General features: G+C 38.0%; 1 protein-coding gene across 3 annotated transcripts in view; it reads left to right on the top strand.

The window, feature by feature from the left end:
- LY75 (lymphocyte antigen 75) overlaps nt 1-27790 on the top strand; it is a 107326-nt gene that overhangs the window by 37034 nt on the left and 42502 nt on the right. For all 3 annotated transcript variants that reach the window (XR_014828858.1, XR_014828857.1, NM_001184946.1), the window contains 8 exon segments: nt 305-474; nt 4297-4496; nt 5932-6074; nt 18267-18348; nt 19503-19571; nt 22149-22263; nt 26259-26294; nt 26682-26857. Coding sequence is in view for 1 of the 3 variants with exons in the window: in NM_001184946.1 (NP_001171875.1) it covers nt 305-474; nt 4297-4496; nt 5932-6074; nt 18267-18348; nt 19503-19571; nt 22149-22263; nt 26259-26294; nt 26682-26857 (991 nt within the window). In the remaining 2 variants the exon portion in view is untranslated.

Genomic DNA, 27790 nt, shown 5'->3' with positions numbered 1-27790 from the left:
AGGATCCGAGCCACGTCTGCAACCTACACCACAGCTCACAGCAACGCCCGATCTGCAAACTATGCCGCAGATCACGGCAGCGCCCTATCCTTAACCCACTGAGCAAGGGCAGGGACCGAACCCGCAGCCTCATGGTTCCTAGTCGGATTCGTTAACCACTGCGCCACGATGGGAATGCCTCTAGAGAATTTTTAATTCCAAGTCTCTTTGCTCAATACTCTTCCTAAGTAAAAGATGCATCTTCAATTTATAGAGCAATTCAGTCATTGTAAAAACACCTACTAACTTGACTCTCTTTTTGTAGATTTGAGCAAGAATACCTGAATGATATGATGAAAAAGTATACTAAATCTTCAGAAAAATACTTCTGGACTGGCCTGAGAGATAAGGATGCAAGTAGAGAATATAGATGGGCAAGTGTTGGTGGAGTAAAGTGGGCTATAACATTTTCCAACTGGAATTATTTGGAGCCTGGTGAGTGCCTTAGCTTTTAAAGCAGCAGAATTCAGTGACTTGAGAGATGCCGCACGTCTCCCAAATCTACTCATTTCCCTTTGATGATCTTCCGGACTAGAGTCTATCTATGGAAACTTAAATAGATGCACAGAGTATGTCTTTCCTATGAAATCCTTGGGAACGACCCAATAAAAGCTAGAAAACTGAGTTCTCGGAAACCACAGTGTAATGGTACACAGCTAGAAGCATCAGCATGAATTTTTTTATCTTTTCCATGTAAGTCTCAACAGATTCTAGAAGCTTCATCATGGAGCACTTTGCATTTTCACCTCTCTTCTTCTTAACTCCTTTCCCCAAAATTGAAAGTGTTTATTCATGTGATTTTCAATGGGTGAGAATTAGAGAAGCAATGTATTGTAGATATTATTTATCCCGAAAGTTAGTTTGTTCTTCTTTAATGTGCCTAAAGCGCTGATTGTAATTAGCTGTAGAATCAGAGCATTTGAGCCAGAAAAGGCCTCAGAAGTCCCTCCTGATTTTAGAGTTAAGAAAACAGAGGCTTAAGAAGGTGATTTACTTGACCAAGTTTATCTGGTTATTGAATTGCTAAATCCAGATCTCCTGATTTCTAATCCAATACTTTTTAGAGGATTTTGTCTTTGAGACAACAGCTACAAAGCATTGACCTTTTCTTCCTTTGAATTGTTTATATTTTCTTGTGTTTGTAGAATATGTTCATGAAGACCATTTTTTTATAATCTCACAATTGGAACAAGTGAGTGTATAGTTACAACATTTGAAATAGAGAATGCCCACAAAATTTGTAATACATTGTCCTCATAAATATGAGGGATATTGATAATAACAAGGTCATCTTTTTACTTGTAGAGGATGGAGGATACATATGATAATCCTGGTTAAATTTCACTTTAAATTAGAATATTCTAATATACAAAACACGTGATTTCTTTTATAGACATTCAGACATCTTGGCGCCAATGTTATATTCTTCATGGATAAGCCTCAGTGGTTGGAGGGCTGCTCAGGAAGTAGCCATATGGTTATTCTCTCAGTCCTTTAGGCAGAAAGACTGCCCTTAAGCCCCCTTTACCATTATTACCCCAAGATTTAGCCAGCTTGGTTGGCATTGAGCAAGCCAGGGGTAGGGGACAGAACAGGGGAAAATAGCACACCCATCCAGGGTAACACAGCACTATTTTTCCCAGGTCCTGTTCCTCTTGCTGTCCATGTATAATGAGCATGAGACATATGGCTTCTCTCTATATTGTTCACAGAGAAGTTGTGCTCATTACTATGCAATGTATGCCCTTCTTGTCCTCTGCCCATTTTGGGCAGTGTGATGTGAGAGGAAAGGTGTTATGGCATTTTGCCAGACAAATCTGGGTTCAGATTCTGACTCCACCATTCACTCTGATTGTAGGCAAGTCGCTAATTCTTCATCTATAAATGGATCAGACAATGCAGTCTTTTCATGTCACAGTGAATAAATAAAATTCTGGCCATGGGCTGTGATGTAGGTTGCAGATGCGACTTGGATCCTGCGTTGCTGTGGCTGTGGCATATACTGGCTCTGATTTGATCCCTAGCCTGGGAGCCTCCATGTGCTATGGGTGCGGCCCTAAAAACAAAAGATAAAAAAAATTTTGGCTCCCATAAAATATATAGTAAACAAATGTATGTTACCACACATCTCCTTCTACCTTTTTTTAAATTTATTTTTACTTTTTTTATTACGCAAATGAATTTATCACATCTGTAGTTGTATAATGATCATAACAATCTGATTTCACAGGATTTCCATCCCACAGCCCAAGCACACCCCCCACCCCCCAAACTGTTTCCTCCTAAGACCATAATGTCTGTGGGTCAGCATCTGTTCTGCAAAGAAGTTCAGTCTGTCCTTTTTTCAAATTCCACATGTCAGTGAAAGCATTGGATGTTGGTATCTCATTGTATGGCTGACTTCACTTAGCATGATAGTTTCTAGGTCCATCCATGTTGCAAAAAATGCTGGTATTTCATTCTTTTTAATGGCCGAGTAATATTCCATTGTGTATATGTACCACATCTTGACCAACTCCTCTGTTGATGGACATTTAGGTTGTTTCCATGTCTTGGCTATTGTAAATAGTGCTGCAGTGAACATTGGAGTACATGTGTCTTTGCAAGTCATGGTTTTCTCTGGGTAGATGCCCAGGAGTGGGATTGCTAGATCAAATGGTAGTTCATTTAGTTTTCTGAGGAATCTCCATACTGTTTTCCACAGTGGTTGCACCAATTTACAATCCCACCAACAATGTACTAGGGTTCCTTTTTCTCCACACCCTCTCTAGCACTTATTGTTTGTAGACTTTTGGATGATGGCCATTCTGGCTGGTGTAAGGTAGTACCTCGGAGTGATTTTGATTTTTGCATTTCTCTAATAATGAGTGATGTTGAACATCTTTTCATGTGTTTTTTGGCCATCTGTATGTCTTCTTTGGAGAACTGTCTGTTTAGATCTTTTGCCCATTTTTTGATAGGCGTGCTTGTTTTTTTGGTGTTGAGCTGCAGAAGTTGTTTATAAATTTTGGAGATTAATCTCTTGTCCGTGATTCACTTGCAAAGATTTTCTCCCATTCTGTGGGTTGTCTTTTTGTGTTGTTTAGGGTTTCCTTTGCTGTGCAGAAACTTTGAAGTTTGATTAGGTCCCGTTTGTTTATTTTTCTTTTTATTGTCAGTACTCTGATAGGTGGATCTGAGAAGATGTTGCTGTCGTTTATGTCAGAGAGTGTTTGGCCTATGTTTTCCTCTAAGAGTTTTATAGTGTCTAGGTTTATATCTAGGTCTTTAATCCATTTTGAGTTTATTTTATTGTATGGTGTTAGGGAGTGTTCTAATTTCATTCTTTTCCGTGTGGCTGTCCAGTTTTCCCAGCACAACTTATTGAACAAGCTGTCCTTTCTCCATTGTATATTCTTGCCTCCTTTGTCATAGATTAGTTGGCTGTAGTCTCCTTCTACCTTTATCGTACCAGCTTTTCCTCTGGATCTGAATCTGGGAAAGTTTTGTTTTGAGGTTTACTAAGTTGCTTAAAAATGTGTGAAAGTTGTTAGGTGAATATGAACAATTTAGGTTATCCTGAGCATCATAGTGGTTTAGGGTACAGCTCTGTACACATACAGCCTGGATTCCAATCCTGGATCAACTGCTTGCTAATATGTGACCTTGGACCTCACTGTACCTCAATGTGACAGTAGAATCCACTCTGTAGGGTTTTTGTGAGGATCAGTTCATTTAATCCTCTTAGAATAGTACCTATCATGTAGTAAACACTTCTCTGTATTACCATCGCCATCGTCATTATTCTTGTGAACAACACGTTCACTTCCTTCATTTTCTTTCCTGTTTTCTCTCCTCACCCTGAGCCAAATAGTGTAGGTACTAGGAAAGTTTTGAACTTGAAATTTTTATTGTAATTTTTTTTGCTTTTTTTTTTGTTTGTTTGTTTTTTGTTTTATTTTGGTTTGATTTTGGGTTTTTTTGTTTGTTTGTTTTGGGGGCTTTTTTTAGGGCCACACTTGCAGCATGTGGAGGTTCCCAGGCTAGGGGTTGAATTGGAACTGCAGCTGCCAGCCTATACCACAGCCACAGCAACTGTCAGATCTAAGCCACATCTGCAACCTACACCACAGTTCATGGCAGTTCCAGATCCTTAACCCCCTGAGCAAGGCCAGGGATCAAACCCTCGTCCTCATGAATACTAGTTGGGTTCATTATTGCTGAGCCACAATGGGAACTATCTATTGTAATTTTTTAAACTTTTCAATTCACCCCCAGCTTTTGCAGGAGGGTGTGTGGCTATGGCTACTGGAAAGTCTCTTGGAAAGTGGGAGGTAAAAGACTGCAGAAGCTTCAGAGCACTTTCAATTTGCAAGAAGATAAGTGGGCCTCCTGAGCCGGAAAAATCATCTCCCAAGCCTGGAGATCCCTGTCCTGAAGGCTGGCATAGTTTCTCCTCAGGTCTTTCTTGTTATAAGGTAAAGAAATACTCTTACTCAGTCTCTCAATTAAGTTATCTCTATACTATCCTAGTGTGTTCCTTTGTACAAACTATGTTCCTCCTTAGACAGATATATCACCTACCAAAGTATTTGGGAGCACAGAGTCCTTGTCATGGCATCATTAAACCTCTGGTGTCAGATAACTCATTCCCATATAAACTCATGTGCTACGCAAAAGAGCAGGGCCAATGTGAGGTCTGGCTTTCCTAGGGTGCTTTCATTCTGGGAAGTTGGATGAGCTGCATGCCATGCTAATACTTTGCCTATGACTCTGATATTCCTTTAATTATTTTTGTCGCATGAAGAGTTCCATCATCTCTAACAAGTCAAAGAATTTATTTTCAGGTCTGTATTAGTCACATGTTCTCACAATACTATTGCAAAATTCAGTGGCTATGACAACAAACATTTAGTCTCATGTTCACAGATGTTTGGGTCAGATAGAATTTGTTTGATTTAGTTAGAGCTTGAATCAGTGGTCAGCTCTACTTTGAGCTGTGGGTCAGCTGTGCTAGGCTCCAGGCTCTAAATTGAGGTCTGCTGCCCTTCAATCCAGGTGTCAGGCTGAAGGGGCAGCAGTTAGCAAGAGCTTGTTCTTCTCATACTCAGTTACTGGAGCCTGAGATGCAAGCCTAACCACATTGGCACATTTCTGGCTTCTGCTCACTTTACCTCCGCTAGTATCCCATTGATAACAGCAAGTCACATGACTGGGTCCCAAGTCAAGGCACAAGGAAGTATACCTCACCCACTGGTAAGCCCAATGGCAAGAATGTGTTACAGGAATTGATGAATCGGGACTAATAATTTAACCTACCATGTGTCATATGCTCCTCTTCTTTTGAAATGACTGTGGTTCTTTTGGCATAAAATGAACCATTACAAACCAAAGAAACAGTCCAAAGTGACAAGCTTTGTTTTTGCCACATTTGCACATTAGTGCAACATTTGCACATCAGTGAAATCTGCCCATGATTCTTCTTCATCAGAAAATAGTCCTATACTTATGCATGTCTCAGTGTATCATGGTCACAATTACGTGGTTAGCACATATCTTTGCAGAAGTCTTTTCCCAAAGCATTCATATGCACCCTTTACAATCATTCTTCCTAGTTGATTCATCTCTCAAGGTCCCTGGAAGGCAGAAGAATATGGTATCATGTTGAAGGAGCTTGCCAGCCTGGCTGAGGAAGGTCATCCACCTGACAACAGTGGCTGGCACCTGTGCTGGCCTCTAGTTGGCTCTTTCAGCAGGATCTGTCTATGTCACAGTATATGTGCCCTTACCTCTGTATTTATTGCATTATAAGAATCCACTTCAGGGGCCCATATACTTGACTGTAGTTGACTTTAAAATTATGAATACTTTATAATTAGATCAGAAAATGAATTAACAATGTATCTTGTTAAGCTATTTCATGTGGAAAGAATTGTAAGAAAGAGGAACTGGGAAGAAGCTGAGAGATTCTGCCAGGCACTTGGAGGACACCTTCCTAGCTTCAGTCATGTGGATGAAATAAAGGAATTTCTTCACTTTTTAATGGACCAGTTCAGGTAATACACTCAGAATGAGATATTCTATACTTCTATGCTTTGATATCCTCTAGGTATTCAGAATTAATGTTTTAATATCTAAAAGGGTCATTCAGTGCTTTAGTCGTCCTTCAACATCAAGCATTTTTATGTGCAAGACACTATAAGGAATTCAGGGATAAGGGGGACAGGGTCCTCACCCTTTGTGTAGAATGATAAAGCCCAATGGGTGGGGTAAGAAAAGTATGGTAAAAAATGTAGAACATAGGTAAGGAGAGCCCATGGGAATTCAGAGGAAGGAGGAAGCATTTCTAGAAGGTATAATTGGGGAATATGTTATGAAGAGGGATGGTTCTTAGAAAGTAAGGTAATATTGGAAAGGTGAGATGGTAGGAAAACAACACAAGCAAAGGAAACTGAGACCAAAATATACAGACATGGTCAAGGAGAAATAAGCCATTCAGCATAGCTAGAAAATGGAATTTAGAATGAAATTGGAACATCCTTTCTTGCCAGGGAAGGAGTTTAATCTTAAGTAAATACACAAAAAATAACCAAAAACAAAGTATGTGTGTGTGTGTGTGTGTGTGTGTGTGTGTACACACAGAAGGAGAGACAGGAAGACAGACAGACAGACATAGTAGGTAGATGCAGAGCAACTTATGTAAGGCTATTATGGCCCCTCTGGTAGAAAACTACGTTGAAGATGGGACAGTAGGAGGTGATCAGAGTTGTTATAAAGATGGAGTCAGTAAGCCACTGTGATTTTGTTTTATTTATTTTTAATTTATTTATTTTATTTTTTATAATGATTTTTATTTTTTCCATTATAGCTGGTTTACAGTGTTCTGTCAATTTTCTGCTGTACAGCAAGGTGACCCAGTCACACATATATGTATATATTCTTTTTTCGCACATTATCATGTTCCATCACAAGTGACCAGACATAATTCCCAGTACTATACAGCAGTATTGCATTGACCACTGTGATTTTTAATGTCATGGTAGAAGAGGATTCCTGAGTGGTTTTCCTGATGTCCTTAAGTATAACGTGGAGAATATAGGCCAGGTGTCACTATCATAGGAGGAAATTTTTTCTGAAGTTTTGGGGACAGTCATAGGTATGAGGACCTTCAGCTTCACAGTTTATTTTTATCCCTTGCTTTTGAACTGAGATGACCCAAATCTGGAAATCAAGGATTCAGGATATACCAGGAAAAGAAATCACCACCTGCACATATTCTAGTGAATACTTTCCTAATTACTTTGCCTCAAAAAACCAAAAACTTCAAAGAAAAACAGCAAAAATAAAACAAGTACCGAAACACAAAGAAAACCAGCCTTCTTCTCTAAGACATTAAATATAAGAAGGCATTTTAAAACCTAACATCTAGGAGTTCCTGCTGTGGTATATATTGCAGACGTGGCTTTGCTCCTGCATTGCTGTGGCTGTGGCTTAGGCCAGCAGCTACAGTTCCGTTTTGACCCCTAGCCTGGGAACTTCCATATGCCACAGGTACAGCCCTAAAAAGCAAAAACAAACAAACAAAAACCCCCCAAAAACAAAAAAAACAAAAACTTAAAATAGTAAAATTGAAAGAATGGGCAAAATTATTGTTCATGTTGTGCAAATGTGAACAAGCTAGAGTCACAATATTCATCTTAGGTAAAATATAGTTGAAGTAAAAATGCATTAAATGTGAAAATGAGATCTACTTATTGACCATCTACAATGAAGTTTTAATAGTCAATAATATTTTTGCACTTAAATAACATCAAAATATATAAAGTAAAAATATTAGTTATATTAGTAAAATTTTCCAATAAATAATAATAACAGGAGATTTTAACTCTTACTTCATTCATCAACAAATGATACAGGCAAAATAGAAATAATATAGTATATAGAATAGTATAATTAGGGGTTTAATAATATCCTCTTTGTTTATGGATTAAAATGTCCATAAATACTTCCTCTTCAAGCTCTTTGTATGAATCACTTAAAATAATTAATTGATCTGTTAGGCTAAGGAAAAAAAAGCTAAATTTCCAAAGTAGCAAAATTATACTGGTTACATTAGAAGTGAAATCAATCCCTTCTGCTTTTATTTTTTTTACTTTTATTTATTTATTTATTTATTTATTTTTGTCTTTTTGCCATTTCTAGGACCGCACTTGCAGCATATGGAGGTTCCCAGGCTAGGCGTCTAATCAGAGCTGTAGCTGCCGGCCTACACCACAGCCACAGCAACGCCAGATCTAAGCCGCGTCTGCTACCTACACCACAGCTCACGGGCAACATGGGATCCTTAACCCACTGAGCGAGGCCAGGTATCAAATCCGCAACCTCGTGTTTCCTAGTCAGATTTGTTTCCGCTGCACCACAACGGGAACTCCTTGCTTTTATTTTTTTTAAATAATGATTTTTATTTTTCCATTATAGCCAGTTTACTGTGTTCTTTCAATTTTCTACTGCATAGCAAGGTGACACATACATGTATACATTCTTTTTTCTCACATTATCTCTGCTTTTAAATTTGGCATTTCAAAGATTCTTTTGACAAATAACTCAAAGCTGTATAAATGATAATAAAAACACTCATTCTGAAATTCATGAGATATAGCCAGTTATAGTTGGAGGCACATTAATAGCTTAAGGACCTTAATGATTAAACAAAAATCATGAAAATAAGAATTCACCTAAAAGTGAAAATATTTATCTACATTAATACAAAGAAACCGATGAAAGAACCTAATAAATATAAAGGTGAAATGAATGAACTAGAAAACAGAAAAGCAGTAGAACCGACAAATCCTAGAACTATATCTCTAGAAATAAAACTACAAAACAGAAGAAAAAATCTACTGATGACCAAATCATGAAAACAAAAAAGAAAACTGATACTTACCATGAAACCTGAGTAAGGGATTATTAAATCCATTTAATGGAGAATTTGCTTAAGTGGTATAAATCCTACACATAATTCTATGCTGTTATACATTAAATTATTAAAGTGAACAATTTCTAGGTGGATATAAATTAGTATACAATTGAATTAATAAGTAGAAACCCAGTAATCCAATAGCCATGAAAAAAAAATAAAAAAAAAAGGTAACAAAGAATTTCTTCCAAGAAAGAGATAGGAACTACCTATATGGTTCTACATGTGAATTCCTTTATATTTTAAAAAAGAGATCATTACCATGTATTTCAATAGTACAAGCAAGAGCTTGTATCCATTACATAGAAACTGATGCAAGCATCCAGTTTACTTTTCAAACTAGTCTAATTCTGATATCATAGCCTGTCAAAGAAAGTGCAGAGAATTATACACTAAGCTCATGGCTAGATTTGAAAAAGTAAATACCAGCAGGTGATATAATAACAAACACTGATATAGTGCCTATTATGTGCCAGGTAATGTACTAAGTGTTTTCTCTTTAATTCTGACAACAGCCACAGCCTATGAAGTAGGTACTGTTACTATGCCCATTTTATCTAAATGGGGAGACAGAGATACAGAGAAGTAAAATAATTTGCCCAAGGTTATATAGCTAGTAAATAAAGGATCCAATGTATGAACCCATCCAAACCCACTTTCTTTCTTCTTTTTTTTTTTTTTCTTTTTTGGCTGCACCATGCAGCATGGGCCAGGGACCAAATTCAAGCCATAGCTGTGACCTACATCACAGCTGCAGCAATTCTGGATCCTTAATCCACTGGGCTGGACAGGGTGTCGAACCCGGTTCACGTCAGAGACAACACCAGATCTTTAACTTGCTGTGCTACAGTGGGAACTCCAAGAGCTTACTTTAACTCACTGTATTATATTATAATACCTCAAAATTACATAGCTTGATGATGCAGGCTTTCTTCCAAGGGTGTAAGGTTGTGTCAGTATTAGGAACTTTACTTATCTAGTCAAATATGTGATTATCTTAATAGAAAATAAAATCTGAAAATGCATCTGGTAAAATGAATGAATTTATTTATTCCTGGCTTGATATATAAATATATATTTAGCATATTTAATTAATATAATTAACATATAAATTCTTATTAAATTAAGGATAGAAGGAGACATCAACCTGTAGCCATATCACACTTAATGATTAAACATTAACTGCATTTCCATAAAAGTCAAAAAATGGCAAAGATCCCCAGTATCATCACTGTTATTGATCTTTGGAATTTATCCCCTGTTCATTAAGATTTTTTAAAAATGTCATAGCATGCAAATATTTATATTAAGTGGAGAGAAAGGCAAATTATAAAAGTAAAAAAATACTATTTATATCAAAAAGTAGACTATTAAAAAAAAACACAAAAGAGATAACCATTGTTACCTCTGGGAGATAAGATTTTGAATAAGGGTTTAAAGATTTGAACATTTTCCTGCATTTTCCAGATTTGCATTTGAGGTAAATGTGACAGTGTTCCAGAGGCAGGATTCATTCTGTTCCCACTGTAGTTGGCATCAGGCAGTTCCAATCACCAGACCCAATGACTGGACAGGGACCAATTAGAAATCAGTCCACAGATCCATTCATTTCTAATGGTACAGGCTACTGGCCTCACCAAATTCTAACACCCTTTCATGAAGGGTGAGATTATCTCTAAGTATTTTTAGCTATTCCTCATATCTTGAATAACTTCAATTTTACCAATGAGAGCCTATTTGTAGCATCATGCTGATTAACAAGCCTGTAATTTTGCTGATAGAAACCTTTTTTTTTTTTTTTTTTTTTTTTGTCTTTTTGCCATTTCTTGGGCCGCTCCCGCGGCATATGGAGTTTCCCAGGCTAGGGGTCTAATCGGAGCTGTAGCTGCCAGCCTATGCCAGAGCCACAGCAACTCGGGGATCCGAGCCGCGTCTGCGACCTACACCACAGCTCACGGCAACGCCAGATCGTTAACCCACTGAGCAAGGGCAGGGATCGAACCCGCAGCCTCATGGTTCCTAGTCGGATTCGTTAACCACTGCGCCACAATGGGAACTCCAGAAACCTATTTTTGACATTCACTCTGCTAATGACCAAAGCTTCAGGTACAGCTTTAGGAGCACAGATTCCCTTGTGGTGGCCACCTCTGGAGCATAACTTTTCTAATACCCTCCTCCTTAAGAGAGAAATGGGAGCAGGGCAACTTACTAGCCCTTAGATCTCAAGTTTGACTCACACAATACCATACTATCTAGGCTAAAGTATTTTTAAGGAAAACACTGACATAAACTGGATTTTGAATAAAACCAAGCAAGAGGTTAGGAAACTTTGTTTCAAGGAACCATGGATAAGTACTAAGCAATTAGGTTGTGGATTACAATCAGCTCTTCATAGCCACAAGTTTCACACCTGCAGATTCAATCTGCTGCAGATTAAAAATATGAGGGGAAAAAATTCCAGCAAGTTCCCAAAAACTATTTACATGAACATTTACTCTGTATTAGGTATTTTAGGTACTCTAGAGATAATTTAAAGTATATGAGAAGATGTGTGTAGGTTATATGCAAACTCTACATCATTTAATTTAAGGGACTTGAGCATCTGTGGATTTTGGCGTTGGGGATGGGGGTGGGGCGGTTCCTGGAACCGATTCCACAGTGGGTGCCAAGGGACAGTGGTATTCATGGGAATCAATTGATGAAAATGGAATATCGTACATCACATAAATGATCATTAAGTGCATCTATATATGGAATAGATTATACTAGAAAACAAAACTAAAATCTGAGGGACAATTAAGGAATCTTTCTTGATTTCTTTATTTCTGATCACACTTGCTGAGTCCCCACTCCAATTAAAAATATAAGTTCATTATATAAAATTTGGGAAATATAAAAAAGATAATGAAGAAAATTGAAATCACACTCCTAGTTATAAACATAGTTATCATTCAGTATAAATCCTTTCCATTTTCTTCTATTCTTATACATATTTTCCACAAAATATACAGTGTTTGATTTTTTCTGATCACAAAAGTAATGCATGTTGAATTTAGAAAACAGAAAAGCACAAATTAAAAACGAATCACCATGATCCTTTCACTCATAGGGACCAGATTTTATTTGTACTCATCTTAGCAGCTGATACAGTGCCACACTAAGCAGACTGTAATGTCTGTTAATACATGCTCTGTTAATAAAGGGGTCATTTGCCCATGTTATACTTAGTCAACATATTTTAAAACCTATTCAATATCGTAACCATGGTTGGAAGGCAAGGAAGGAAGCAAACCGATTTATGTCTGAAAATGCTTCTAAAGCTTACTGTTTGAACACCTTAGCTCTTTATCACAGGGATTGACCTTTCTTAGCAAGATGTCCATTGCCCAAACTGTGTATTACCTGCCAAGGAGTGAAGTCAGATTACTGCTATACTTTTCACAATCTAAGTTCTACATCTCTGTTTATATTTCAATGAAAAGAGTTCACGGTGTGCCAAGTCAGTAAAGCTCTAAGATCTTTGCAACTTTTAACAGCAGCCCACCAGGGAAAGCCATCGTAGAACAAAAACAGTCTTAGGATTAGGAAAGAAAGCCTTGTGCTATTGCTGCCGTGTGCGCTGCCTCCAGTAGTGTGGCATGAATGGATTTAGGTACATATTTAAGGCTTTGCAGACTAGGCACCCTCATCAAACTGTATATTGGGGGTTATGGCTGGTTTTCATTAGAAACCAGATGGATACAGTAGGTAATTTGATTGAGAGTAGAAATTTTAACACAAATACACTTATTAAGCTTTCATGCAATGTCTTCTTAGCCTAAAAGCCGTAACAATACCTACTTAGTTCTTGGAATAGAAGAAATTTATATAGACAGAAATTTTCAATTTGATTTAATTCCTTAGTTATGATCCATTTTCCCCTCAAGTTTCCTAAAAAGCACATTAGAGGTTTGCAACAATTAATGTGATTTCTAATTTCTTCTTCCTTATCTGCCTACAAATAAACCACGTCAAACCAAGAATAAGTTACAAGTGAGGAAGTTATTTTCTATCTCTTATTGCACACACACACCCCCAACAAGTAACTACTATTTTCTATTTTTATAACAGTAATAAGTCTCTTGAAATGGAAGCTTAAAACTATAAAGGTCTGGGTTGAAATGAAGTCCAATCTCAGAAAGTAGTGAAGGTTAGAAATTTGGGGGAGTTCCCGTTGTGGCTTAGTGATAATGAACCCAACTAGTATCCATAAGGATGCAGGTTTGATCCCTGGCATTCCTCAGTGGGTTAAGGATCCGGCCTTGCTGTGAGCAGTGGTATAGGTCTCAGACACAGCTTGGATCTGGTGTTGCTGTGACTGTGGCATACGCTAGCAGCTGCAGCTCCAATTCGACCCTTAGCCTGATAACTTTCATATGCCGAAAGCTTGGCCCTAAAAAGAAAAAAAAAAGTAAAAAGGAAATTTTGGACAATCAGGCAAGCTGCTCTCTAGGAAGTTGTTCTCTGAAGTGCAACCAAGGAGGCAGAAATGGGCTTGAAAGCAAAGTTTCTAAGTGGGAAGATGTGGAGCTAAGAGCAGACTGGGTGGAAATGTTGGGGCCTGACTTCTAAAGAGGCTGCTGTGGGAGTCGACTGTAGAGCAAATACAAGTGGCAAATGATCTTTGATCCTCTTCCAGGTTCTACTGTTGGTTGTGTAAAGAAGATAAATATCTAATGCTTACTTTAGGGAAACACAAAATTCTGCACGAATTCCCCAGGGCTAAATATCTAATCTACAAAGATTAGAAATAAGTGAAGTATAAGAAATCAAACTTGGATTTCCCGTCATGGCTCAGTGGTTAACAAATCTCACTAGGAACCATGAGGTTTCGGGTTCAATCCCTGGCCTCGCTCAGTGGGTTAAGGATCCAGCGTTGCCATGAGCTATAGTGTAGGTTGCAGACGAAACTTGGATCTCGCATTGCTGTGGCTGTGGCATAGGCTGGCAGCTACAGCTCCGATTAGACCCCTAGACTGAGAACCTCCATATGCCATGAGTGCCATCCTAGAAAAGACAGAAAAAAAAAAGAAAAAGAAAAAGAAATCAAACTTGACCTCCTCTGTATTTTAGCTATCTGGCTTCTGACTTAAATTATAATGTATATGGCAATTATCTAGACCTTGAGGTTTAGAAATCTAGCAGAAAATATAATACATTTGGAAGCCTATAGGAAAGCTGCTGAAGACACAAACCGCAGATTCCTTTTTTTTTTTTTTAAGCTGCTACATTCACACTGGGCTTAATTATTGCCACTGGATTTACCTTATCTGTAAAGCTTTCAATTTCTCCTTCAAATTTGAATGGGAGCCTTGCTGGGTAAAGTAATCTTGGTTGGAGGTTTTTTCCTTTCATCGTGTTAAGTATATCATGCTACTCCCTTCTGGCCTGCAGAGTTTCTGCTGAAAAATCTGCCATAACCTTATTGGGGTTCCCTTGTATTGTTACTTGTTTCTTTTCCCCAGCTACTTTCAGTATTTCCTCTTCATCTTTAATTTTGGTCATTTTGATTAATATGTGTCTTGGGGTATTCCTTCTTGGGTTTATTTTATATGGTACTCGTTGCACTTCATGGATTTGAGTGAATGGTTCCTTTCCCATGTTAGCGAAGTTTTCAGCTATTATCTCATCAAATATTTTTTCTGTCCCTTTCTCTCTCTCTTCTGCTTCTGGCACCCCTATAATACGGATTTTGGTGTATTTAACATTGTCCCAGAGTTCTCTGAGACTCTCTTTGTTTCTTTTCAATTTTTTTTCTCTTTTCTGTTCCACATCCGTGATTTCCACTAGTCTGTCCTCCACCTAGCTTATTCACTCTGCCTCCTGTATTCTGCTGCTGGCTGCTTCTAATGAATTTTTTATTTCATTTATTGTATTTTGCATCTCTGCTTGCTTACGTTTTAAATCTTGTATTTCTTTGCTCAGTGTTTCCTGTAAATGATCCATCTTTGCCTCCAGTTTATTTCCAATATCTTGCATCATCTTCAGCATCAACGGTCTAAAGTCTTTTTCCTGGAGGCTGAGAATCTCCTGACCACTTAGCTGTTTTACTGAGGTTTTTTCTTTCTCTATTATCTGAGTTATAGTTCTCTGTCTTTTCATTTTTATAGGTTTTTTGTGTGGTGTCCTTTTTGTAGACAATAGAGTTGTAGCCTGTCTTACTTCTGGTGTCTGCCCTGCTTGTGGCTGAAGTTGGTAGGGGGCTTGCTGTAGGCTTCCTGATGAGAGGGACTGGTGCCTGCCCCCTGATAGGTAGGCCTGATTCCTATCCCTCTGGTGAGTGGGGCTTTGCCTCTGGGTGAGATTAGAGGAGGCTGTTTGCCTGGGGGCTCTTTAAGGCAGCCTGTTTACTGATGGGTGGGGCTGTGATCCCACCTGGATTATTGTTTGGCTTGGAGCTTGTCAGCGCTGATGGGTGGGGCCAGATTTTCCCAAAATGGCTACCTCCAGAGAAATGCACGTTAATGAATATTACCAAGAGCTTTGCCTCCAATGTCCTTCCCCCACAATGAGCCACAGTTACCCCCTGTTTTCCCAGGAGATCCTCCAAGAACTGCACTCAGGTCCGACACAGAGCCTTTGCTTTGCCCTGGGACCCAGTGCACAGAAAATCTGTGTGCTTCTTTCAAGGATGGAGCCTCCATTTCCCCCAGTCCCATGGAGCTCCTGTGCACAAGCCCCACTGGCCTTCAATGGCAGATGCCCTGGGGCTCTTTCTCCTAATGCCAGATCCCCAGGCATGGGGATTTGACGTGGGGCTCAGAACTCTCACTCCTGTAGGTGAGTATCTGTGATACAGTTACTTTTCAGTCTGTGGGCTGCCCACCTGGGAGGTATGGGATTGCTTATATCATGTAATCATCCCTCCTACTTCTTGATGTGGCCTCCTCTTTGTCTTCTGGAGTAGGATATCTTTTTGAAAGTTTTCAGTCCATTTGATTGTAGGTTGCTCGGCATTTGGTTGTAATTTTGTTGTTTTTATGAGAGAAGTTGAACTCCACTGGATTTATCTTAACTCTACAAATTAGTGATCTTTCTTTATGAAAAAAAACAGTATGACAATAAAAACTGAAAGGGGACTATCCTCATATTCTGTTGCAATAAGTTGAAAAGCTTGAGGTTGACAAGATGAAAAAGTGCTTATTGATGTTAAAATATGAGGGAATGTTGAACAGAGAAAAGAGAAAAAGAAATTATTTCATTAAAAAGTGATAAATTTATGGAGTTCCTATTGTGGCTCAGCAGAAATGAATCTGACTAGCATCCATGAGGACGCAGGTTTAACCTCTGGCCTTGCTCAGTGGGTTAAGGATCCAGTGTTGCTGTGAGCTGTGGTGTAAGTTGCAGATGCAGCTTGGATTCCCATTGCTATGGCTGTGGTATAGGCCAGCAGCTGCAGCTCTGATTCAACCCCTAGTCTGGGAACTTCCATATGCCAAGGGTGCGGCTCTAAAAAGACCAAAAAAAGTGATAAATTTAAAATTAATTTTTTCCAGCCTTTGATTCATTAGCAAGTATTTTAAAATGCAGACTTGCTATATTTCCCAGTAGTCTTGTAACTGTGCATTCCATGTATTACACTGAGCTTAAGAGTAGGAATGAACTTTGTATTTAAATTCTACCCTTTCTCTATTTCTATTTATATGGCATTTATGTATATATTGTTTTGCATACGTAATATTCACTTATGTGCTGATTGTATGTTACATATACAATCACAAGTTTCATTTATATGGAAGGTAGCCAGCATCAACCTTCCCCCCACCAAAAAAAAAAAAAAAAAGTTGCGTGGAAAATAGCCTGCTTATTAAGGCCTAAAATGTATAAGACATTTTATAGAATATTTTCAAGTGAAGTTAGAGCTGGAGAAATGTTTTTATGGTTATATCACTTCTGTTTATACTGAAAATATCTCCTTGGTTACAGCATTTGTTTAATTGAGGAGAAGGGATCACTTACAGTGTGTGTCCCTGCCTCTTTATGTTGTATATTTTCTTCTTGGGAAGCCTCTCCTTTCTCTTCTCAGCCAGTCTGAATACTGGCATGTGGTAAACACTCAAATTATGTCTGGAAAGAAGTGTTGGCTATCCTTTGAAGACTATCTTTTGTCCTACTAGCTGTACAAAATGTTCTGAACAGTGACCTCTCCTTTTTCCCAACTTTTGTAGTGCTTGAAATGTAGACAAATTTTTATCACTTGAAGTTTTTCAAAAGTGGTCTTATGTTTTCTTTGTTCATATATATCTTGTCTCCTCTATTAGTTTATATGCCATTTGAGGGTAGATATTATGTCTTATACTTCTTTGTGTCATCACCTCACATAGCTCAATGCCTTGTGCATAAAGGTATAATAGCGTTAAATATATTCACTGAAGTGATCGCTTAATTATATTGCTCTGGTATAACTCATGGAGTTTGGTATTTAGAAAATACTTGAATACTTGTTTTTCTTTTAAGATAATGGGCAGTGGGAATTAAATTTTCTTAAAATCTTGTTGAATAAAGGGTTAGCCAAGTGATTTGTTATACATTTTAAAGAAAAGATATTTAACAGTGTTTTAGACAAATGCTTTAAGGAAATGCCATTGTTGTTTTTGTATCTGAAAACATTGTCTAATATTGAAGCTCTGCAGTAAAATCTTTGAAATAATCATATACTTTTTTCCATCTTAAGTTCTTCAAAACAATAGTTTTTGTCTTTCATATGAAGAAAATAACTTAAAATTTAGTTTTAAAAATTCTGGTACTTTGTCAATAGCTACTCCATAACTAGGGTTTGGTATAATTTCTTTTCTTTCTTTTTTTTTTTTTTTTTTTCTTTTTTCTTTTCTCTTTTAGGGCCTTACCACAGCACATGGACGTTCCCAGGCTAGGTAGGTGTCGAATCCGAGCTACAGCTACTAGCCTATCCCACAGCCACAGCAACACAAGATCCAAGCCTCATCTTTGTCCTGCACCACAGCTCACAGCAACGCTGGATCCTTTAACCCACTGAGAAAGGCCAGGGATCAAACCTGAGTCCTCATGGACACTGGTCGGGTTTGTTGGCACTGAGCCATGACAGGAATTCCCAGTATCATTTATTTATGTAGCCTGAAACTGTGTCTCTCAGTTAGTGAAAAGGACTTCTGAATAAACTTACAAGTCTTAAGCATTTTAGACATATGAATGCTAAATGTTTTTGTCAAATGCTCTCCTCAAACTTCCTTAACACTTTCTCTTTTTTACATAGTGACCAGCGTTGGCTATGGATAGGTTTGAATAAAAGGAGCCCTGATTTACAAGGATCCTGGCAGTGGAGTGATCACACACCAGTAAGTTTAATCTTTCTTTTTGGGGCTAATATGAAAAGAGTATTTGTTTAAATAACAAGTTGATTGTTAATTAATATAGTCACAGAACCATTAAAATTATGTAGATGTAGCTTTATTGAAGTGGAAATAGATTTACATATATGAATTGGAGAAAAAACAAGTTACCAATCTCTTTTTTATTAAAAAAAATACACATATATAATCTCTCTCTGTATAGTCCAAAAAACATAAAAATGTAGATATATAAATATAGTCATCATTCGTGACTAGTATGTGGTTTTTTATTTGTATTTGTATTTGTATTATAATAAGTTCTTATTTTTATTATCTAAAAACGAATCATGTAAAAAAGTACTTTTATTGGAGGAAACAAATGGGAGAACTTTAAAATGTTCTTAAATATTATTTGAAATGTTTATATTATCCTAAGGAGAGGTTTTAAGTAACACTTACAGGAGCAAATTATTCTCAAATATTATATTTGCTCCACATTACCTTTGTGTCACATCATTATGTATTCTGTCTAAATGTAAAATTCTTTGACTTCATTTTCCGCTGGAGCATATCTCAAACTATAACATTTAGAATGGATAAACAATAAGTTCCTACTATATAGCACACAGAACTATATCCAATCTCCTTGGATAAACCATGATGGAAAATAATATTTAAAAAGAATGTATGTGCATATATATATATATATATATATATATATATATATGTATATATATATAGTATGATTGAGCCACTTTGCTATGCAGCAGAAATTGGCACAACATTGTTAATCACTTATAATAAAAAATAAAAAATCGGAGCATATCTGAGAATAGTTAATCAGGTAACTAGCATTGCAACACATGCAAAAAGAAAAGGTATTTTACAAGCTCCTGATTCTTTGTGACTCCAACTGTGAATTTAATACACGATTAACCTCCACTTCAGAAACGGTAGCTTCCTTTGTTTGGAAACTGATGCCATTATGGCATTTTCTAGGTCTTCTCATGATTTAGCATCCTGGCATAAAAAAAGAAATGAAAAAGTTTTCCTCCCTTGGCATATGAACACACTTGAGTTATTAAAGCTGCCTAAATTACATCTAAATTGCAAATATTTATACATCAGTCTTAAATTCTCAAGCATCTCTTGTCTTTAAGGTGTCTACTGTTATCATGGCAAATGAGTTTCAGCAGGATTATGATATCAGAGACTGTGCTGCTGTCAAGGTCAGTACCATGCTAGAAAATCTGCATATTTAAAAAATAAATCTGCAGGGTGTGCAGTCAGGCAACAGATCCATGGAGTGCCTTTTGTGTGTGGAACATGACATTAGGTGCAATGGGAGGTTAGAAGTACACCCATGGCCCTGCCCTCAAGCAACCTAACTTTCACTTAATTTAAGAAGATAAAATTCATATTCAAGAAAAGTGGCTGTGGAGTTCCTGACGTGGCTCAGTGGTTAACAGATCCGACTAGGCACCATGAGGTTGCAGGTTTGATCCCTGGCCTTGCTCAGTGAGTTAAGGATCCGGTCCGGCGTTGCCATGAGGTGTAAGTCGCAGACGCGGCTGGGATCCCCCATTGCTGTGGCTCTGGCATAGGCCAGCGGCTACAGCTCCAATTTGACCCCTAGCCTGGGAACCTCCATATGCCGCAGGAGCAGCCCAAGAAATGGCAAAAGAACAAAAACAAACAAACAAAGGTGGCTGTTATTACTATGCAGTAATAAGCTCCAAATGAGTGAGCTGAAGAGGGCTAATGAAACTCAGAAGAGGAAGTGACTCCTACGGCCCATTTCCAGAAAGAAGCGGGACTTAAATTGGACCTTAAAGGATGGATAGAATTTGTACAGGTAGGATAGAGTAAGGCTTTCTAATGGTGGAGTGATAAGAGGAGGTGGCATAAAAGAAAGTAGGAGTGGAAGAGAGAAGCTAAGGCAGTGAGGGGAACAGAATGCAGATCAAGAAGTTTTCATTGGTGCTATGGTTGGAAACAAAGGGGGGAAATTAGATTGATGCTAGGTTAAGGAGTTTGTACATTTTTTGGTAGGCAGCTGAGCATGATTAAAGTTTTTTGACGTGAGCCAAGCAGGGTATGAGAAGATTCATCTTGAGACAGTTTTCAAGATGCAACAGATAGGACTGGAAGACATAAAAGACCAATTAGGCTGTTTCCTTTGCAGACTTCATTCATTTATTTATTCATTAAGTGGTATGTCTAAACAGTCTGTGATGCTCTTTGGGGGCGTACAACAATGACAAGGTATATAACAGTCATTGTCTTCACAGAACTTATAATTGGGTAGGAGACAGACGAGTAAACAAGCAATTACAAGGGCTATGCCAAACAAAGTGTAAGTTATATGCAAGAACAAGAGTGTTATAGGAGAGTGATGGTGACGGTGGTGGTGATGATGATGATAATGGCAGCAGCTAACGCTTGACTTATGAGCCAGGCACAGTCCTAGGCATGTCACCTACATTATCTCACTTAATACTTAAGCAACCTTCCATCTCAGGAGGAAGATGTGTGAGCTGAATAACTTGTAATGATTACAGAGTGAAAGTTTAATGCAGGCATCTGGGTCTTCTATGCTATGTGGCATTTATAAAATCAGTAAGAAGGAGTACTTGTTCATGGAGAAAATAGTAATACATTTTAGTTTGGACATGTTGAATCCAAGGTTACAGTAAGAAATATCTTGTGGTAATTTGAAATCAAGAAACTGGAATTGAAGGAAAAACATTCATTTTAAAAAGAGCAAGGGCCCAGAAGGGGATTTGAGGTGATTACCAACATATAAAATGTAAGAAAATGAGGGAAAGGAGACATCTAGAAAATATCTTTGCTGTGTAAGCCCAGGAAAAAGATTCAAAAAGATGCTGGATCAGAAATGTTACAAGAAGGTTGAGACAAAGAACTGAGAAGGCCATTGGAAAGTGTTATTTTCAAAGTAACTGTTTTCATAATACACTCTAGAGTATCATGTCATTTTTACAGAATTCCCAATTTGACACATGAAAGAGTGAAAACTTCAGAGAAGTTTGTAAAGCTTCTAGAACACATGCAATAAACTATCTTCTGTGTAAGTTGAGTCCTTTGTGAGAGCGAAGTTTGGAAAATCTACCCCAAAACTAAAAGAGATGCTAATCGGGAACAAGATCAGCCAGGCAGTGTCTGGAAAGAGAAGCTTACCTCACCTGCCATGGTACCCACCAGAATCTAGCCCTTAAATGAAAACAGGCCAAAAACGGATGGGTGTTCCTACCAGGTCATGCCCTCCCTGTTTCTTTCCCTGCTGCTTGCAGCCTGGAATTTATAGAGAGCAAACTTAGACCTCACGAGAAGGGCAATATCCCAGGAATACAAAGCAACACCAAAAAAGAAACTTGGGCCCCTGATGCCAGACTTTTATGTCATTTTTTCACAGATCTGCCCTAATCACAGCCTGGTGTTTGGAAACCACTGAACCAAATGATTCTTTTCTAGCTTGATCGGTCCAAAATTTAAAGTTGCAAAATTCTATAATTTCACAGAAACAGAAACAGAAAAAAGAATAACCCAGTAATTTGCATTTTGGACATAAAGATGACCCTATGCTGTATTTCATTTATCAGCGCCTTTGACAGCTCTTGCTTAGGTTGCTACTGCCTAAACATTGCATTCATTTATGTATACATTCATATACAAACATCTTATGTCCTAGCGCTAAAGTACAATTCAAGACCATAGGGCTTACAGGTCAGTGTTTCATAAGGGCTGCACCAATTTGAGAATATTCTGCAATCCTCTTCCTCCTTTAGGTCACACATAGACCATGGCGAAGAAGCTGGTATTTCTATGATGAGAGAGAATTTATTTATTTAAGGCCTTTTGCTTGTGATACAAAACTTGAATGGATATGCCAGATTCCAAAAGGTAAGTGGTGGATATTCCTTTTCACAGTCTTCTTAGGTGAACATTGTGATTGCTGAGGCAAAAGTACCTAAGAGACCATTTTAGTCTATAATTATAAGTTTTAAAAGCTTTTGATGATACAGTAAATATATTAAACTACATCCTGCCTAGCTCTACCCCTAGTAAAAGACTGCCTTATTGAAATTATATGCTACCTTCTTTTACCATGAAAGAATTTGTATAGAAGATAAATTTTAAGGCTAATTTAGGGCGATTAGGTCTTAGAATGAAACATTATTTCAAGTGGAAGGAGATTTGGAGCACAGGGAATCATTTCCATTTTTATTTTGTTGCAAAATGAAGACAAGCTTGGGAAGAATGAAGCAAATGTCACAAATCTAATTTGGGCAAGTCCCCAATCTAAATTTTATAATTTATAAATAATTTTCAATGAGCTCAAAAATTGCTAATAGTTTGTCTCATTGAAGTTCAGGAGTCCTCGCTGTGGCACAATGGGATTGGCAGCATCTCTGCAGCACCAGGACCCAGATTCAATCCTCAACCTGGTGCAGTGGGTTAAAGGATCTGGCATTGGCACAGCTGCAGCATAGGTTGAAACTATGGTTCTGACCTGATCCCTGTTCAGTTCTGATCCCTCACTCGGGATGGCCAAAAAAGAAAGAAAGAAAGAAAGAAAGTTCAGGAAGCGAGTTAGCATTATGTTAGAGCCTTTGGTTTCAAAAAGGAGAGAAACGAGAATAAATAGATATCCTTTCACTAAGCATTTTAGTAGGATAAAAGTCAAGGATATATTAAGGAAAATGTTTAAGATTTTAACTCACAAATTATTTTTAAGCAGATGTTAGATATATTAATTAGTGGTACGTGCAGTGAAAGCCCCCAAGTGAATTTCTGTACTGAATATAAATAGACCATTGAAACTAAAGGGATATCCTCTTACAAGTTCTCAAAGAACTCAAAGATTGTCTCAAGAACTACCCATTAGAAGATTGTTCTTCTTCCCTTAAAAAGTCCACCATATTGCCTTTAAAAGAACTTCAGATGCAACATTCAGTACAGTAACTGCCATGTCTCTTTCAGAAAGGCATACCTGGCAGGACATTAACAAAAGGGGAAATATGTGTGTGTGTGTGTGTGTGTGTGTGTGTGTGTGTGTGTGTGTATTTTCTAAAGGAGAATTTGTACCTGAGTTAGTTCCGATTATTGATTCAACCTTAAAGAGGAACAAAAGAAAATCAGTTGGGATATCCTTTTAACAAGTGGAAAAATTACAAATACATACAATGAATTTCGACAATGTCTCTGGCTTGAAGTATTAGTGGTGACACTCCTATTACTCTTGGGCATATGGCATGCCACAGAAAGTGTCATTTCTCCCTCCAAAGTATGCTGTTTCCGGTATCTATTCCCCTGCCTCATGTTTGAGTGGTGAGGCAGACCCTAGAGTTTACACTAGGACAATCTTAAGAGATGACAAACTAGTAACCATGGGAAATATTATGAAGAGCATATAGTTTTCTTTTTTCTTTTTAATATGTTTTTTATTTTAAATAAAAGGGAATTAACTAGCTTAGCAAATATAAACAAATAAATATATCTTATGAATAATTGCACCCCTGCTCTTTCCAATGCAGAAACAAAATTAAAAACTAAAGAACTTCCTGCCTCAACCCATTTGCAATCATTTGAAAAAAAAATCATTGATTGTTTAATCAGGGTTTAAATTTTATATTAACTCTACCTTTGACAGTCCCTAAATTTCTGAGTTACGATGTGTCACATTCACCTGGTTGGATATTTTCCTGGTTATTAAAACAGCCAATGCCTACTCAAATAGATAACTTCTGTGTTAAGCTATATTACCTAAATCACCAAATCTTTTCTCTAGCTCTTGCTTTTTCTATTACCTCATCCAACTGGTTCTAATTAGTCCTCTCTCCTCTATAAGGGATATCTTGACAATCTAAATTTATTCATTTATTCATTCATTTATTTATTTATTTTGTCTTTTTGCCATTTCTTGGGCCGCTCCTGTGGCATATGGAGTTTCCCAGGCTAGGGGTCGAATCAGAGCTGTAGCCACCGGCCTACGCCAGAGCCACAGCAACACGGGATCCGAGCCGCGTCTGCAACCTACACCACAGCTCACGGCAATGCCGGATCCTTAACCCACTGAGCAAGGGCAGGGATCGAACCCGCAACCTCGTGGTTCCTAGTCGGATTCGTTAACCACTGCGCCACAACGGGAACTCCGACAATCTAAATTTTTAAGTTGTCATAACCGCTATGGGTATGTATACTTTTAAAATATTCTTTTTTTTTTTTAGTTGAGAAAATAGTATCAAAAATAAAGTTCATAAAAATGTTTTTAGGAAAATGGCTTATAATACAACTTTTTTTTTATATCGTAGTTCTTGGTTCTTTGTCCACATATACATATTCATGATTGTGTGTGAAAAAAACACCTCTCGTTTTGCATTTTTCACTAATTTAAAGAAATTTAAAGGCTATACAAAGCTTTCTGTCAACATACAAATGAACAGAATTCTTTGACCAGCTTGCAAACAAGAAACTATATATATTTTTTAACCTATTTGCAGCATTGTTAATGGAAGTTATCTAATATGCAGAGGACTGAGTCAAAAAAATCCACAGATGCTGGATATGTAGACGTTCCTCTGACTAGGGTCTTCCCATGCATTGGGCCCTGATACAACAGAAAAATTAAGAACAGCTATTTTACCATGTAATTTCTAAAGTTCATCAAATTATGTCTCTGACTTGAAACTGGTGTGATCCATGACCAGAATGCAAAGAGAGAGGAAAGCAACTAGTATCCTAAGAGGAACTGCTCTGTGCCTGGCACTGAGCCCTGTGCTTCCATAAGGGTGATCTTAGATGATTTTCACTGTCTTTGTGAGTTAGGTTAGGTAGGAGAATTAAAGTTTTATAGAATAGAAAGTTGAGGTTCAGAGAGTTAAGCAACTGATCCAAAGTACCACAGCAGCCAAGAGTCTGAGGGCATTTGGACACTGAATCACCAACTTCAAAGCCCATAATTCTTTGTTCAGTACCATATTTACTGTTTCCATCCTGGAATCCTGGCTGAATTTTACTATTTCCCTCCCAGTTTTGTCTCTCATCTTCTCAAAAGTTTCAGTACTTGGTCATTGTACATTTTTTTCTCCAAGGATGTCTTGAGAGAAAATTAATTCTGGAGTTCCCGTCGTGGCGCAGTGATTAACGAATCCGACTAGGAACCATGAGGTTGCGGGTTCAGTCCCTGCCCTTGCTCAGTGGGTTAAGGATCCGGCATTGCCGTGAGCTGTGGTGTAGGTTGCAGACGCGGCTCGGATCCCGTGTTGCTGTGGCTCTGGCGTAGGCCGGTGGCTACAGCTCCGATTCAACCCCTAGCCTGGGAGCCTCCATATGCAGTGGGAGCGGCCCAAGAAATAGCAACAACAACAACAATAACAACAACAACAACAAAAAAGACAAAAAAAAAAAAAAAAGAAAATTAATTCTATCAACCCAGGTGTAGTCAAATTGCAGTAGATGGGGATATGGTTCCTGAATAACGTCATCCTACAGTGATGATTATCTTGGTGAATATTCCTTAATGCTTCTATGTAATATGTACAATGTTTTGGTTTACTTATTTGTACTTTCTAGTTATTAGCTATATTTTATCTATCTAGTCTTCCTTTGTGACTCCCATGATATAAGGTAGAAAAAGCTATTACTACTTTACTCCTGCTACTGCTTTATTACTAGTTAGCGAATCTGCCTTTTTGGTTGCCACAAAGGCAGTTTTAGCATAGGCCCCCCAAAATTCAAACTGAAGTGATCATAACATGAAAGGAGATGGTTTGGCTGGAAATGGACAAACCTTGCAATATTGCAAGTCCCCTTGAGTTAGATTAAAGACATTTATTTATAGTATGCCATGGTCTGTAATTGAGTACTAAACTTAAGCCACTTTCTTTCTTATATAGGTCGTACTCCAAAAATGCCAGACTGGTACAATCCAGGTGAGTTAAGAAAACTGAAATTTATTCAGAGCTGCTTTTACCTTTTCAATGATGTATTTAGTTAATCATTGAAGCCCAGGCCTATGTGCCAGCTTTTTCTCTATCATGTCTTCATGTGAGATGAAGTATCTCCAGGCAGGGAAGGTGACTGGCTGGTGTGGGACGAGGCTGTGAGGCTGGGTTTATCCCTCTCTGTGAGCCTAGGAGGGTAGCAGAGTCACTCACTGGCTCAGCAGTGCTTGGATCCTTCTAGGCAGTACTGCCCTAGCCAAAGAGAGCCAATAATTTAAATGGATTACTATTTATAAGTAGTTTTGAACATTAATCCATGTTGAACAGGTGCAGTTTGGTTTGCATTGTCATAACTCTGCTGTTCTTCTTCTCTAGAGCGTGCTGGAATTCATGGACCTCCAGTTATAATAGAAGGGAGTGAATATTGGTTTGTTGCTGAGCCCCACTTAAACTATGAAGAAGCTGTCCTGTATTGTGCCAGCAATCACAGCTCTCTGGCCGCTTTAACATCTTTTGCAGGACTGAAAGCCATCAAAAACAAAATAGCAAATGTAATTTAAGAAAATATATTTTTAAATTTTTTCTTATTTTTATCTATTCCATTAAAATATTTCAAAAATCAACAAAAGTTAAGTGCTCCTCTCAAGTACAATTTGCCTAACAACATCTAAATTCATCATTTCATGTTAACAAAGTTAAATAGAATTGCTTAATGTTTTAAAATATTCAAGATTGTTTATAGGAGTACCCATCATGGCTCAGCAGTTAACAAACCCATGAGGATGCGGGTTCAATCCCTGGCCTCAATCGGTGGGTTAAGGATCTGGTGTTGCCTTGAGCTGTGGTGTAGGTTGCAGATGTGGCTCAGATCCTGCGTTGCTGTGTCTCTGGCCTAGGCTGGAGGCTACAGCTCCGATTAGACCCCTAGCCTGGGAACCCCTATACGCCACCAGTGCAGCCCTAAAAGACAAGAAAAAAAAAAAAAAGAAAGAAAGAAAGAAAAAAAAAAAAGAGTTTATTTATAAATGTCAATTGATAAGGTGACACCAGGAGTTCCCGTTGTGGTGCAGCGGAGACGAATCCGAATGGTATCTATGAGGATGCAGGTTCAATCCCTGGCCATGCTCAGTGGGTCTGCAATCTAGCATTGCTGTGAGCTGTGGTGTAGGTCACAGATGCGGCTCAGATCCCCTGTTGCTGTGGCTGTGGCACAGGCCCACAGCTGTAGCTCTGATTCGACCCATAGCCTGGGACCTTCCATATGCTTTGGGTGTGGCCCTAAAAAGCAACATCAACAACAAAAAGATGATGCCAATAGATAATATAAATTGTTCTAATTCCTTGTCACTTTTTTAAACTAAAAGTTAACTTCATAGTTAACTGGAGATTCTGTTTCTAATAATAGCTGATTTGCAAAATAGTTTTTTGGAGGAAAACTAATTTGTATATTTTAAAATTTATGATACTTGCAATAGGATACCATA

The sequence above is a fragment of the Sus scrofa genome, chromosome 15 (genome assembly GCF_054392235.1).
Source record: "Sus scrofa isolate SSC_HxYL_T2T_F1_AM1 chromosome 15, Sscrofa_HxYL_maternal_Yorkshire_Landrace_v2.0, whole genome shotgun sequence".
Classification (NCBI taxonomy): domain Eukaryota; kingdom Metazoa; phylum Chordata; class Mammalia; order Artiodactyla; family Suidae; genus Sus; species Sus scrofa.
This window is presented reverse-complemented; position numbering and strand designations above follow the sequence as displayed.